This window comes from Microtus oregoni, unplaced genomic scaffold (assembly GCF_018167655.1).
Source record: "Microtus oregoni isolate MIOR12 unplaced genomic scaffold, Mior012 000027F_ref0000203, whole genome shotgun sequence".
Lineage (NCBI taxonomy): Eukaryota > Metazoa > Chordata > Mammalia > Rodentia > Cricetidae > Microtus > Microtus oregoni.
In genome coordinates, this window is record NW_024543086.1 from 19163225 (window position 1) to 19178591 (window position 15367).

At 46.1% G+C, this 15367-nt stretch overlaps 1 protein-coding gene across 18 annotated transcripts in view; it reads left to right on the top strand.

The window, feature by feature from the left end:
- The window catches only part of Mapk8ip3 (mitogen-activated protein kinase 8 interacting protein 3), a 43354-nt gene that overhangs the window by 14604 nt on the left and 13383 nt on the right, over window positions 1–15367 (top strand). For 2 of the 18 annotated variants that reach the window (XM_041675868.1, XM_041675864.1), the window contains exons 3-9: window positions 234–304; window positions 547–638; window positions 4700–4723; window positions 7417–7561; window positions 10958–11204; window positions 12312–12414; window positions 12885–13093. In XM_041675868.1, coding sequence (XP_041531802.1) covers window positions 234–304; window positions 547–638; window positions 4700–4723; window positions 7417–7561; window positions 10958–11204; window positions 12312–12414; window positions 12885–13093 — 891 coding nt within the window. The remainder of the gene's footprint in view (window positions 1–233; window positions 305–546; window positions 639–4699; window positions 4724–7416; window positions 7562–10957; window positions 11205–12311; window positions 12415–12884; window positions 13094–15367) is intronic. The other 16 variants (XM_041675869.1, XM_041675873.1, XM_041675870.1 and 13 more) reach the window with 12 other exon arrangements.

Here is a 15367-nt window from a genome sequence, read left to right on the forward strand (position 1 = left end):
TTCCTTTACAGTGGGATTGAACATTCTTATACGTGTGGCACATTCTACATACCATTTATATTGACCAGCCAATCATATTCTACTTCTGGTACTCTTAACAAGAACAAACCAGTCTTTCTCCGCACAAAGTGCTGCCCTGCTGTGCCATGTGCCAGGGTTTGGTTACAGTCCAGAGGACATGTACTGAGCTATGAAGGCTGGACTGCAGCTGACGCTGTGGTTGTGTTTTCCAGTTTCCAGATTGGAGGAACGGGAATCGGAGATGAAGAAGGAGTACAATGCCCTACACCAGCGGCACACAGAGGTAGTGCGAGTAGGCAGCCTTCTGGGCTGAGAGCGGGTATTAACTGCTGCGGCTGTACTTAGCATTTACTACTGATATTTGGTCCCTTCTTCTAATGCCTTCATTGTTTGGTAGAAAGCTGTCTACTCTTGTTCCTTAGATTCTTGTTCCCTAAATGATTTGTTTTATCTAAGCACAGCACTTCTAAGCTTTAGCATTGGGAGTTCCGTGGGTGACACTAACAGGGAGCCCCTTCTTGACAGATGATCCAGACCTATGTGGAACACATTGAAAGATCCAAGATGCAGCAAGTTGGGAGTAGTGGCCAGACAGAGAGCAGCCTGCCAGGGCGGAGGTAGGTGGACTGGCTGGGCATGGCCTGGTGGGCGGGAATGTGCATAAAGGTACTGGTATGACTTCTGCTGTCACTACAGGCTTTACCTTCTGCTGAGTCCCAGGTCTGTGTCTGAAGATCAGGAAGACTGTATGCAGTCTCTCTTTGTTCTTTATTGATTTTGCAAATTTTCCTACTTACTAAAATATATTTGAAAACTTGCCATTCAGTGCTTTCATAGCTATTTGCATCCTATGGGGTGTGGGGTTTGAGCCAAAGGGTAGGCTCTTGACCAAGATTTAACTCAGTGGTGCTCTAATCCCCCATCTGAACCCCTGACTAGAAACCAGTGGAAGGGACCAGGAGGATCTGCACAGCATCCTTTCAGAAGTGCTTGGAGACCTTGACCTGATAATGTGGCTCTGAAGTATGGGGTCTTTAAGCAGTCACCCAACACTTTCTACCTTATTTTCTTATTTATCCTGTGAGATATATATATATATATATATATATATATATATATATCTCAATCATCTGGTAGAGTCAATCCAGATGAGTTGTGGAATCTAAAACTAAGATCATAATATATGTACATAGTCCCCGTGGGGCAGTAGCTTAGTGTTGTTCTTCATCTGTGTTCTAAAACTGGCATGTCTAGCCTTTGGCCCATAGACCACATGGGTTCTAAGATAGCTACGAATGCAGCCCAACACGTTTGTAGGTGACAGCATCATATAGCAAATTCAAAGTTGGACACCTCTGCTCTAGAATATACTATTATTAATCAACTATTAGGAGAATGATAGGCCACCTTGCTCAGCCCCTGTCCCTGCACCTCATGCAGGGTAGAATAATGTCCACAGATCTCCCCACCCCCAGATCCTTGTTAGGCCCAAGTCAGGATCTGGTGTTGGGTTATTTGTTTTGTTTTATTTTGTTTGTTTGTTTGGGACAGGGTTTTTCTCTCTCTCTGTAACTTTGGAGCCTGCCCTGAAACTCACTCTGTAGATCAGGCTGGCCTTGAACTCACAGAGATCTACCTGTCTCTGCCTCCCAAGTGCTGGGATTAAAGGTGTACTGCCACCACTGCCTGGCTTGGTGCTGGGTTTACTCAAACATTAGGGAGAACCCTGCTAAGTGTGGGTTCTTTACTACTTTCTATGTCTTGAGTCTGGAGATCTAGAGAGCAAGTACCAGAGGTTTCATCCAGGGTGTCACCAGCTTGAGAGTTGAGTGATTAGAGATGACATTAGTCGAGTGTGGGAGGTGCTAGAACCACACATTGAACCAGGCATCACCCTTGCTCTATTGTTCCAGGTTTCTACAACTGAACCTTTTGAAACCAGGTCTGGACCAGAGAAAGCCTCTAGTCACTTCACAATAAGACTGCACTTTTCTCTTGCTTGCATGTTCTTTGCATTATATCTGCAAATGAATATAGAGTTCTGGGCTTCATCAACCACTATCCGAGTGACTGACAAAGCTGTCCTCTTCAGCATGCCAGAATCTCTGACATGAAAACAAAACTGCACTTATTCTGATCTTTTAGGCCTGAGGAAGGAAGGTAGGGAGGGGCTGGGTGTGTGTTCTCTGACACAGTGCTGCTACTTCTAGCAGGAAATAGAGTGCAGTATTTATAGTCAGTTCTGGTCTATAGACAGGTACAAGCAGTTTGATCCCAATCTCTAAGAATTAGACAATATGGATGAAATTTTGGTGAGATATAATCCTGGCAGTTTATTATTGCTGAAAAGTAGAAGTATTGAACTTCATACTGTCAGTTGCTGGCCCAGGAAGACTATCCTTCTTTACAAACTGTGACATCTTAACACTATGCCCTCAGAAAATTCCAAGTTACCAGACTGATCTTGTAATCAGTGATCTTTAAGGGAGCAGAGATGGTATCTGAGTTTAGTGTAGGGATTGGGAGGTTTGGCATCTTTGTATAGAACTGCAACATTCCAGAACCTTGTGGCAGTCTCTTGCCAGTATGTTCTTCAGAAAAACACCTTGGAGCCAGGCATGATGGCTCAAGTCTGTAATCTAAGCACTTGGGAGTGGTGGCAATAGGAAAACCCATGTTAAAGGCCAGCTAAAATTAATTACATAGTAAGTTCCTGGGTAGCTTAGGCCACAGAGTAAAACACTGTCTTAAAAAACAAAACAAAAAAAAAAAAAGAAAAGAGAAAAGAGAATTGCTTTGCAGTTTTATGATTGAAAATGTGGGGGAAACATACCCAGTGTATCATAAAGAAGCTGGGCAACATGACTTAACCTAGGAGTGCAGACTGAATGTACATAGTATCTTGTGTCACAGGTCCTGTGGCTCTGCAGAAATAGATACCTAGGATCCTGTGAGCTCAGCCAAAACCAAAGCTGAACTGTGTTGAAAGCCATGTAGGTAGTGAAACTGACCTCTGAAGACTCTGATCATCACCATGGGCCAGGTTAGGTTACCTGTTTTTCCTTTGGAAAAGAAACCCCCCGGCTTCAGGCAGTTGTGCTTTGCTATGGGTGTCTACTGGGTGAAGGAATGGAGGCCTGTCCAGGAACTTGTCCAGGTGTTCTGTGGGAGCCACAGCTCTACACAGTCTACACAGCTGGGTATCCAGAGCCTCTACTTCTATCACTGGTTTCTCCCTTCTTCTCCAGGCAACCAGGCTGTAGCAAGCATGTTTCCTACCTGAGAGGAGTTTAGGGCGCTTGAACTGGTGCTGTTTCCTGTCCTTTCTTCCCTAAGAGAACCAGAATGCTTTTGACATGTTTTATGAGACGTGGATCTGTAAATCTCTGTCTGTGGCCATTTTGTTCTCTGGGCAGCACAGGACCTCTGGTGCCAAGAATAAGAATGACACCCATAGTAGGTGACACCCCTAGGAGGGCCTTTTTTTCTATGCCTTCTAGAAACCCCAAAAAGCCTTCATGGCCTTTTCTGTTGTTTGACAAATGGGATTCTCCAGTCTGACCAGGAAGTCTTGTTTTACTTCAAGATCAAACTCTTGGGCACTTGATCTGATCTGCCCGTGGAATTCCCCAAGACCCAAGGTATAGGCATCCTTGTTGCCTTTGTCTCCTGACCCCATTGTTAGTCTTCTATACTAGTCTCCACAGCATAGGAGAATGGACCTGTGATCAGGTTTGTGTAGACTGGGGTGGGTAGACTGTGCTAATGCTCACCCTGGTCTCTAACCATCACCCTGGACAGTGCCACTAAAGTTTCTCAACCCAAAGACTCCCTTCTGTCTATTTTTAGCAAGTAATTAAAGAAACTAATCTGTCTCCCATGGTCTAAACCCCAGCTGGGAGGGAGCAAGGCAGTGCAGGGTCCCAGACAATGGACAGCAGCTATCTTGACCCAGAGTAATGGGCTAGTTGAGGTGAAGAAAGAACCCTTTCCAAGTGTGTGCACTGTAACAGGGGGGATTATACTTCAGTATTGCCAAAGCTCTGCCCTTGGGTTGAGGTGGGAGGATGCTTTGTGTCCTTTGGGTCAGATATTTAAGTTGATCCCCTCTGAGTTCAGACTCTTCCAACTCGCCACAGGGACTGTATAATGTCTTTATTCCTCCTGAGTCTGAGGTGCTGGTCACTTATGGTACATGTGGCCTTTTCCTGCACTCCTGGCGTGGTTTTCAGAATCTTGTATGTGTGGAACAAACTCAGTGGAATCTCAAACACTGGCTGGGCTGGTCTTGAACCATTGCTGCAGATGTGGGTGGAGCCTGTGTGTCTCTGTGCTCTCATCCTGTGTGCACATGTGTGCTAGGTATTTGTGATAAGCCCTGTGCTTGCCCACCTGCTGCTACCTGTTTAGTAGATCACATCCTATGGTCTTTTGTCAAAACCACAAAGATCCGTATCCCGTGTGTCTATTCCTGTAGATACTGTGTATAACTGTTTGTGTAGAGGGGAACACATGATGGGGTCCAGATATCTCACCATCATCATGTTCATGCTTTCCCTATGAATACATGCATAGTTATTGCCAGTCTGACCTTCATTCTCTAATGTGGTCTTCTTGTCCTGCCCTCTGTACTGTCGCTGCTGTGCTGTGTGCTGGCCATTGTTTTTGCTGCTTGCAGTCCTCGCCAGTCGTGGAGGAAAAGGTAAAAGCCTGCTGGTCTTTGCCCACTGCAGTGCTAGGGTCACTGTGAGGATTGGGGTTGTCTGAGGGAAGAATTAGGACAGTGATTATGTTGATTGAATCACAGGTGTTTTTGATGACCTGCAGCTGTATATTCTCAAGACTCAAGAAGTACAGACTTAGTGGATACCTCAGCATAGCCACACATTGTTGGCAGAGCAAGAGTTCCCTGAGTTTTCTAGGTTTCAGGTTCTACCCAACACTCAAGAAATATCTACAGACAAAATATCACAGACGAAATCATGCTATAGACTGCAGCCTCTGAGAGCAGTGTGTGGCTGAAGTTTCAACTTGCCCTGTTTTGGGAGGTGGTAGACCAGTAGAAACATCTTAAGCTGGGGATTTAATCATCTGCAATGTATGAGTTTTCTGTCCTCTGAGACAAGAGCCACCTCACCTGTTCTCATCCTGTAGCATCTAAAGGAGAGGAGCGGAACAGGCATCATTAGCTCAAGGACAAGGACTAGGAACACATTATGTTCTTCTCACCCAGGATCAAGAGTAAGAGTACTTAATGGGGTCAGAGCTAGGCCCAAGGGTCTTCCCCATGGGGGCACAATATGGTTAGGGAGGCTGGGAGCCTACTGGAACAGGCAGGGCTAATGAGTTCCTGCTCCAGTCCCTGGCTTTGCTGCCTTTTCAGTGGCCCAGAGGCTTGGCACTTGTGAGATCTTGTCAATAGGGCTGAGGTAGTGAAGTTTAAGTAAATAAACTCTCCAATTCTCTTGGGGCTCAGCATCTGAATTCTTTCCACTTAATGCTAATCAGCCCAGCATGCCCTGTGTGGAGGAATCATGCAAGCTTGGTATTGGAGAATGCCTTCCAGAGACACTTTAGCCCTGAGCATTCCTCCACTACCCCAAACCGTAGTCCCCACATGTAACACTCAGTCAGCCTCTTTGGTTCTATCCTTTCCATGACAAGCCAACAAAACAGCAAAGTCCAGTCCCAGCAAGTGCTAGGGTCTCCTTACTTCAGGAGACAGTGTTGTTTAGGGCAGGGCAGACTAACTGCCCAGTCTCTACCAAGAGATCCCTGCCCAGACTCATACTTTCTCAAGCTGAAGGGCCAGCCACAGGCAGTTCCTGAGCATGCTACTGCCCTCAGCCCTCCCCATCCTCTGGCATTCTTCATGCAGTAAGGAAAGGATACATTTCTTGCCTTTAGAGTATGTGTTGGTAACCTCTGAACATGGCTCCTTGCGACCCCAGAGGAAGACACCTACCCTCTCATGTCTCTAGGTGCTGAACACCCAGTGTTGGTTGTTTTGGCATGACCAGACTAATACTTGACCTGAATAGCTTTGAACAGTTTAGACAGAGCCCTGGGAGTGTGGTATTGTCTAGACCTGTGGATGGCCAAACCTGCTTGATTGGCAGCCTCTGACAGGATGGCTTTGGAATCTGTCCCCACTATTTACTATTTATGGCTCATGGAGAATCTTGGGGACAAGCTTGAGCTTTGCTCATTACCTTCAGTTTGCCAGATTCTCTAGATTTGGACCTGTTTTCTGTGAGCTCTGATGGCTGGGGGGATCTGCACATAGAAACCATGTCCTCCATCACAGTCTAGCAGTCACTGCAGCAGTGCTCTGACCATGTCCTGTTAAGGCACTCACAATGAGAAGCCCTGTGAAGGGGCTATGAGGAGATGGGCCAGTGGGGGCTCAGATCCCCAAAGCTTGCTGGCTGGTAGGCTAGTAAGTGGGTGAGTTCAGTAGAAGACCCTGTCTCAAAATACAAGGTGGAGGGGCTGGAGAAATGGCTCAGTGGTTAAGAGCATTGACTGCTCTTCCAGAGGACACAGGTTCAATTCCCAGCTCACACTCCAGGATCCAACACCCTCACATGAACATACATACAGGCAAAACACCAATAAAATAAAATAAAATAAAAAATACAAGATGGAGACTTACACACAAAAGTCCAACAAACTAGTTGGTTAAGGGAGAATAAAGGTATTGTTGTGGGGCTGGAGAGACTGCTCTTCCAAAGGACCTGAGTTCAATTCCCAGCACATGTACCACGCAGCTCACAACTGCCTCTACCTTTAGCTATATGGAATCTGACACTCCCTTGAGGACTCACCTGACACCTGGACTCACATGCATATACCCACACACAACACCTATATACAGAATTTTAAAATAATAAATATTAAAAAAAGCTCTTGCTGGTATTGCTTTAGGATTGTTAGCTCTGACACTATTTCTGTTTAAAATTTAAATAGGGGAGCTGGAGAGGTGGCTGATAGGTTAAGAGCACTGACTGTTCTTCTAGAGGACCCAGGTTTAATTCCCAGCATCCACATGGTAGCTCACAACCATCTGTAACTCCAGTTCCAGGGAATCCAATGCCTTCTTCTGGCCTCCATTGTACTAGGCATGCATGTGCTCGGATGTACATGCAGGCAAAACAACCATATACAAAATATTTTTTTAAAAAAATTAAAAAATGATGGAAGCGAAAAACACCTGAGTCCTAGTTAAGAAACAGTTTTCAAATGTGTGGAAATGATACTTAGTGGTTGAGTATGGAATGCCACTTTAAACATTGCCATCTACCAGACATTATCTCTGTGCCAAGAAATGAACTTTGTTTCTCTCATAGCACCCTCTAACCATCTACTCCTGTGCTTCTCTCCTTCCTACTGCAGCAGGAAGGAGCGTCCCACCTCTCTGAATGTCTTCCCCCTGGCTGACGGCATGGTACGTGCACAGATGGGGGGCAAGTTCGTGTCTGCGGGGGACCACTGGCACCTGAGTGACCTCGGCCAGCTGCAGTCCAGCTCCAGCTACCAGGTTTTGTAGCCATGGTTGTAGCGAGGGTCCCCATGATATCCCATGTCCATTCAGGAGACTCCAGTCCTTGCCCTTTTCCCTGAGTTGGCTCATGCCATCCTGACATAAGACAAGGACAAAGAAACAGAGCTGGGGTGTCAGGAGGCATGAGCTTCCTGCTCTGTTTGACCTCACACTAACACCTGTGAGTCCAGGCTAGCCCCTTTGTTTCTCAGGCCACTCTGCAGCCAAGGATGCCATGTTTATTAAGGCTGAACTTAGCTACAACAGAACATATCCCCAAATATATGCCTTTCTCTGACTAGATGTACCAGGATACATGGTACTCTCAAGGCTTTTTCAGGCATTCAGTGTCTAGAATCGGAAGCTTCTGCTAGGAGGGGGCATAAATATTGAGATAGCTTTTGGCCTGGGCTCTTTTCTACTTGACTCTGGTCATAGTTCTTCAGCTACAAGTTGAGAAGGCAGATGCTACCACTTGCAGGTATGTATCCCAAACATGGAGCCCAGAAAAGGCCAGGTTATTTATTCAGGGCCCCAGGTCATTTTCTGTACAAGGGGGCTGTGTGCTTAGACTATCTGGAAGGTAGCTGCAGCATTGCCAGGTAAGGGAGACTGCCTTCCTGGGGTGGAGGAGGTGCCCCTGGGTCTGGTGGAAAGTTCCCCACAGAGGGAACTGGGGACATACACTCTTGGGCCTCTGAACTTGATGGATGTGGAATCTAGACCTTCTGAAATTTCCTGCTGTTCTTGGCTGACTGTTCTGCCTGTGTCCAACTTGCCTGCAGGGGCTGCTGTGTGCTGATGACTCTGTCAGAAAGTGACCCCCTGCTTCTGTTCTTGTTTTAGGCAATGAGTATATCTTTGAGACAGGTACCGGTGCCCTGTCTCACTGTCCTGTCAGTGTATGTGCCCTGAGGAGAAGGCCGCAAGACCCATAAGCATTTTGCTATCCGTGGTCATCTAGACATGGCCTTGCCATTATGCCAGCTTTTCACGCTCAGTCGCTTGCTCATTCACTCTCCCTCACAGCAGACCTGTGGGAAGGCTTCCCTTAAGCATTGCAGAAGCTACAGGAAGGCCATGGGCGCTTATGCCTGGCCCAGTCTGGCTCCAGGAACCCACTCAAGCCCATGCTTTACCGACTTTTCTTCTTACCCTGTCTTTTCTGTCTCTACTGCATTATGTTGTTTTTCTCTCTTAAAACCACAAATGTTTTATGTTTTAGTTTGTTGTGTGTTTTATTTGATTTTTCTTATTTTTTAAAAGTAATTACATTAAGTTCTTTTTATTTCATGCTCCAAATTTTAAGGTTTTTCTAATTTCTTAATTTTTGTTTGTTTTTTGTTTTGTTTTTTGTTTTTATATACTATAGTGTTTTAACCAAACAGTTGTGGCTACTCATGGTGAGGAATGATCGCTAAGAGTGTGGGTTCTTTGCAATACATTTGGAGGTCACTGCTCCCCGTTGATGTTTAGGAGGTTGAGAGGTTTGCCCTAGGTAAGTGGTGGCCAGGGGGGTGTATCCCCTGGGTAAGTGTGGCCCTGTAGGATAACAGAGTGGGGACACTGGGGGAGGCACAACCCAGGGGCAAAATGCCCCCATTTTACAATAGGCAAAGGAAATGGACTTTGAGAAAGGAGGTCTGGAAATGAGTGGGACTCACGCCCTGGCTCCTTCCTGGCCTGCTTGGATTTTCTTTTTCCTTGGTGGCGGCAGCAGTTGTCTGCATCTGGAAGGCACCTGGATGCCGCTGAAGAGGGTCAGGCACAAGTCTTGAGCTACATCTCAGGATCCATGTGAACCATGCTCACCTCTTGGCATTTACAAGGATGTGAAGAAGAAAAATGTTTCTTCCTTGTCATATTGGACAGAAGCTGGATTCAGATACAGAGCTAGAATATTGTTACAAAGCCATTTCCAAGATGGCTGGACTGCATGCTGGTGTTAGGTTCCTTGCCTGAGCACTGCTGGCTAGGACTGAATTGTGTTTGGCTATGGACCATCGGCCATTGTAGGATACAGAGTGGCATCCTTGGCCTTCACGCACTTGATGCCGGGAGCGCCAATGAATTCTGACAAGAGAGCAGTCCTTTGCCAAGCATCCCTACACAATTGCTTATATGGAAATAAAGACGCTTGGTAGATAGAGCTAGAACCTTGTCGTTTGAAGAAATGACTGTATCCAGTACTGAGAGACTCATGCTAGGGCCTGGCACTGACCCAGTGAGTTGAGCAGAGGCACCCACAAAAGGGCACCAGCTCTGACCTATGAGACTCAGGCGTACACTATTTAGTTCATATCTCTGCATTTAACCAGTTCTGTCCAGAGCCATATACTTCTATTTCCTCATTACACCCTGGTGAACATCCTCCCCAACAGAACACTCTTCTGAAGACATGCCTACTCTCTGGAAGACAAGACTCTAGCAGCCAGTACAATGCATACCTGTGATGTTTAGTCATTTTCCTTGGCCTTCCCAACAGAGAAGCAAAGGGCTCTGAAGGCCAGTTGCTTCCTGGAATGACCCGAGCATCTACTCAGGTTCATGTCATATGCATTCATCAATATTAGTTAATAGAGGAATGTTTGGGGACAATTTTTTATTGAAATTCTCTAATAGGAGCATAAAAAATGTTTGCTTCCTGTTTCAGTAGAAGTGCCTTTGCACTTCAATGAGTGCTTTATTTTTCCCTCACAAGATGTATAAGGTTAGCAGCGGGCTTCTATAAGAGCCTGGTTCCTTCCAGAACAATGCTCTTTTTATTAAAGCAAAATTTGCATTGCTGTTCAGGGCTAAACTTTGGTTCAACTGATGTGTGAAAGAAGTACTCAGGATCTGTTTATGGAAGTCCCAGCCACAGTCAGAGGAACACTGTGGTCCTCTCTACCACTGTCCTAAGCCAGGGCTGAGCATTCATGTCCTAGAGATGGTAAAAGGCAGTAGTAATGAGGTAGCTTAGTGTACAGCACAACCTGTTCACCCAGTGCCAGGCAGCAACTTTCTTATCCCTAGGTACAGCCTTTTTGCCCCATGCTAGTCTGCCATTGGTTTCTGACCAACCTACAACTGCAGAGGTCACCTTCACCTACTGTGTCTTCCGCCATGTCCTCTGTGTGGCATCACTCATGATTGTGCTGGACTGTCCTATGGCAGATGTTGTACTCTGTGAACTTGTGGCTGCTTCTGGAAAATCAGAGGCAGATATGAGTGAGCATCATTGTTCAGGAGTAATTAGGCTAAAAGGACACCCCTGCCTCTGCAAGTGGACACAGTGTTGTTTGGTCATAGCCATGTAACAGAGAAGCAGAGCCATGGGGTCTCAGCAGCCACTCTAACCATAGCACAATGGCCTACTGTGATGTTCTTCCTCCTTTCTCTGTTTGGCTCTAGTGTCCAAATGATGAGATGTCTGAGTCAGGCCAGTCCTCAGCAGCTGCTACTCCCAGTACCACAGGTACCAAGTCCAACACACCCACGTCCTCCGTGCCCTCAGCAGCAGTTACACCACTTAATGAGAGCCTACAGCCCCTGGGAGATTATGGCAGTGTCACAAAGAACAACAAGCGGGCCCGAGAGAAGCGCAACAGCCGCAACATGGAGGTCCAGGTTACCCAGGAGATGAGGAACGTCAGCATCGGTATGTAGTCTGTCCAGTGCACTACCTGTTCAACGCACAACCAGCCATCCCATCACCGGGGAAGGTCACATATCTGCTGCCCACACCTGGGAGATGTTTCTTCCTCTTTGGGTTTTAGCCTGAGCAAATATAATAGCTAAGGCTTCCATAACAAATACCACAGGTAGGCAATTTATTTATTTATTTATTTTTAAGATTTATTTATTTATTATGTATACAACATTCCTTCCATGTATACTTGCATGCCAGAAGAGGAGAGGGCACCAGATCTCACTATAGATGGCTGTGAGCCACCATGTGGTTCCTGGGAATTGAACTCAGGACCTCTAGGAAGAGCAGTCAGTGCTCTTAACCTCTGAGCCATCTCTCCAGCCCGCAGGTAGGCAATTTAAATAGCTGTCCTAGAAGTAGGATGACCAGGAAGGTGCAGACAGTCCTACTCTGTGCAGAGGTCCTCCTTTCTGGGCTTACAGAGCACCACCTCCTTTTGTCTTTACGGTATCTGTCCTTTGATCTCATAGGGACCCCCATGGAGTAAGGTGAGCCAAGCAGCCTCCTTTTACCTTGGTCACAACCTTAAGGACCAGACTCCAAGCTGAGCATGGTGGCATACACGTGTAATCCTAGCTCTTGGGAGGTTGAGGTGGGAAGATCAGAAGTTTAAGACTAGCCTAGGGCATATCAGACTCTTATCTCAAAAATAAAGTAAATATTAAACGACCCAGTTTTCATCAGGTGGTAGTGGTGCACTCCTTTGATGCCAACACTCAGGAGAGTTCAAGGCCAACCTGTCCTTCAAGTCAAGTTGTAGGATAGCCAGGGCAACCCAGAGAAACCCTGTCTGGAAGAACAAAACAAACAAACAAAAATACCCAGTTTCTAAATGCTGTCACACAGGGCAGGGAGTGGAATCTACCCTCAGTAGTGTGTATCTATTTTGGGTCCTGGAGTCTCCTTCTACCTGACCAGTATGAGAAGAACTCTTTTGGCAGTCCTATGTAGTGGAAACTAGTGTGAATTCTAAAGATGCAGACCAGGTAGCCTTTATGAATAGGGCAGAGGCTTCAGGTTGTCCCCTGACACCAGGTCACCTATGTTCTGTGCTAGGTATGGGCAGCAGTGATGAGTGGTCTGATGTTCAAGACATTATCGACTCTACCCCAGAGCTGGATGTCTGTCCGGAAACCCGTCTGGACCGCACAGGAAGCAGGTGCTCACTCAGCCAGGCCCTGGATGAGATTCAGAGTGCCTTTGGGGGAGGGATGTCATTGACTAGGTAGTCTGTCAGTTTCCTAGCCCTGCAGCAAAATAGTGAGTTCTGGAACAGCCAGGGCTGTCTCAGAGGACCCTTGTCCCCCAAAAGACAAAACAAAAAGTTGATTTTTGACCTACACCTTCAAGTTTCAGGGCTTTGGCCTTTGGGCAGTGTTTGTGAAGGAAGCATGAGGTGAGAAGGTTGCCTACTTTGTGGAGCCTAGGACATGGAGGAAGGGCTGAGGTCCTACTAGGACCTTGAAATGCATACCCTCTGTAATCTCATTTCCTCCCACTAAACCCCGCTTCCTAAGTTTATCTGGGCTTTTGGAGACATTTCCTTTGCAGACTCTAACACAGGCTTGGAGGGTTGCTGCCAGGTGGTTCTGCAATGCTGTTACTAACTGCTCTTTCTGTGTATCCCAGCAGCCCAACCCAGGGAATCGTAAACAAAGCTTTTGGCATCAACACTGATTCCCTGTATCATGAACTATCTACAGCAGGGTCTGAGGTCATCGGGGATGTGGATGAGGGAGCCGACCTCCTAGGTAAACACAGCCTGTCTATCACCTATGAACTATCTACAGCAGGGTCTGAGGTCATCGGGGATGTGGATGAGGGAGCCGACCTCCTAGGTAAACACAGCCTATCTATCACCTATGACTCTTCGACACTGGGACTTTCTTAATTTTGTTGTTGTTTTGGTTTTTGTTTTTTAACTTATGAGGATGGGTGTTTTGCTCCTTTGGACTGAGGACTTTTATTTCATAATCTTACTAAGGTAAATCTTTATTCTATGAATATCCCCTAAAGTCTCTGTTTATAGTTTTTAATTTATTCAAGAGTTATACTGCTAGCATTTGGTGTCCCCTGAATGTGGGCAGCTGAGTGTTAGGAGTAGTGCCACACTGGGAAAAGCTCTAGATCTTGGGTAGCAGTTCTAGCACACACCATGACAGCCATTTCTGGGTGACTCCGGGGCCACCTCTCTATGTTCTAGGAAAAGGGACAGGCTTCTCCCACAGGTCTCCACATCCAGTTCTAAGCAGATTAGGACCCTGCTACTGCTTCTCATTGCTCTACAGGGAGCAGCAGCTCTGGCTAGGACTGCCACCTCACAGTCAAGTAGTGAAGGGTGAAAGTTCACATACATGGGAGCACAGGGAATGGTCTTTGAGGTGCCTGTGACAGTCAGGTTATGAGTTTATGTAGCTGACACTGTGGCCACAGAGAGCCAGGGTGATGGTGTTTGTTCTAGGGAAGTGGGCATCAGTGTACTATTCCGCCACAGCAAAGACATATTTCCCTGTGTTTTGCTGTGCATCTCTAACTCTCCTGTCATTTCTATGGGACAGTGGTCACCCTGAGCTAAGGTTGCCATGAGACCCACTTTTGGTGGTTTTGAGCCTTTTTATGTAGGAATGCAGAAGTCAGATGGGTCATAAGGAGCTCAGGCAGGATTTACTACTGCAGTCTGAGTACCGTACTCAGTGACTTACTATGGTGACCAAGTTCTGGAGGAATGAGCTAGAGGCTGTCTCCTCTACTTAGACATCCATCCAAGGGCCCTTCTGGCTTGTGGCCACAGCCACTCGTGTGTGGTTTTAAAGATGGTATGGCACAGATAGGATCCAGTGAGTAAGCACACCTGAGCAACGTATGTAGCTATACAGACACATCTCGTCAGCTCTCTGAGCATCTCATAGGCAGGAGAGGGAGAGATGCCATATTCTCACACACACAGCCTTAGGTCATTAGATAAATGCTTTGGATCACCAGCTGGGATAATAGTGGCGAGCTCTCTGCCTAGGAGTCCTGGCTTCCAGCTGTGTATCTTGGCAGTGAAGGTGGTAAAAGTGACTGCCTGGCATACACTATGTCTATCAAACAGAAGTTATAACATACACTATTTTCAAAAGCTCAGTTTACAAAAAAAAAAGCTGCAAATTAACCTATAACATGCCAGTTACTGTTTACACGCACACATGCAAGGCTTCAGAAATGCCAAGGAAAATACATACAGAATGGATGTTTTAAGAGTAGAAAGTATCATGGAAACCTCTGCTCACACTGTCTGCTGGGGACGTCACACTATGCACCTTAAGGGGATTATGTTTCTCATGTACAGATAAGGAAACTGATGTTCGGAGAAACCAAGCAGTTCCCCTGCATCACTTAGAGCAATCTGAATTGTGACATGCAGACCCGATCTGTGTCATTCTGGTGTACAGTGATCAGATTCATTCCTTTTATAGCAGACTGTCCCATATAGTCTAGAAACAGCTCTCCTTGAGAAGTAGACAAGCTTGTGTAAGAGGATGGTGTCAGAGATGTTTGGACTAACGTGAGCTCCATTCCATATGGTAATAAAATGTTTGATCTTAAACATAAAATAGAAATAAATTCTAGGTTGCTCAAATATTTATTTATTTATTTTTGGTTTTTCGAGACAGGGTTTCTCTGTAGCTTTGGTGCCTGTCCCGGAACTAGCTCTTGTAGACCAAGCTGGCCTCGAATTCCCAGAGATCCGCCTGCCTCTGCCTCCCGAGGGCTGGGATTAAAGGCGTGTGCCACCACCGCCCGGCTTTGCTCAAATATTTAAACAAAAATACAAGGAAAGTAGAGTTAAGAAAGGATATTGGAGAGTATTTCCGAGTCTCTACAAAACCACCAGAAAAAATGTCCACACATCTGACTGTGATAAGAGTACGTGTGTGCACTTGGAATGCAGTCAGTGGTAGAACACATGCTTAGCAGGAGCCAGTTTGATCTGCAGTGCTCAGAACAAAAGAAAAGGGCAAGAAAGTATGTGAGTGTTCTTTACTATTAGAGCAAATCAAGTTCAGTAGAAAACTGGCAGAAAATAAATTAGAAAATCACAGGTGATATAAAAACAACTCAGCTTCAGG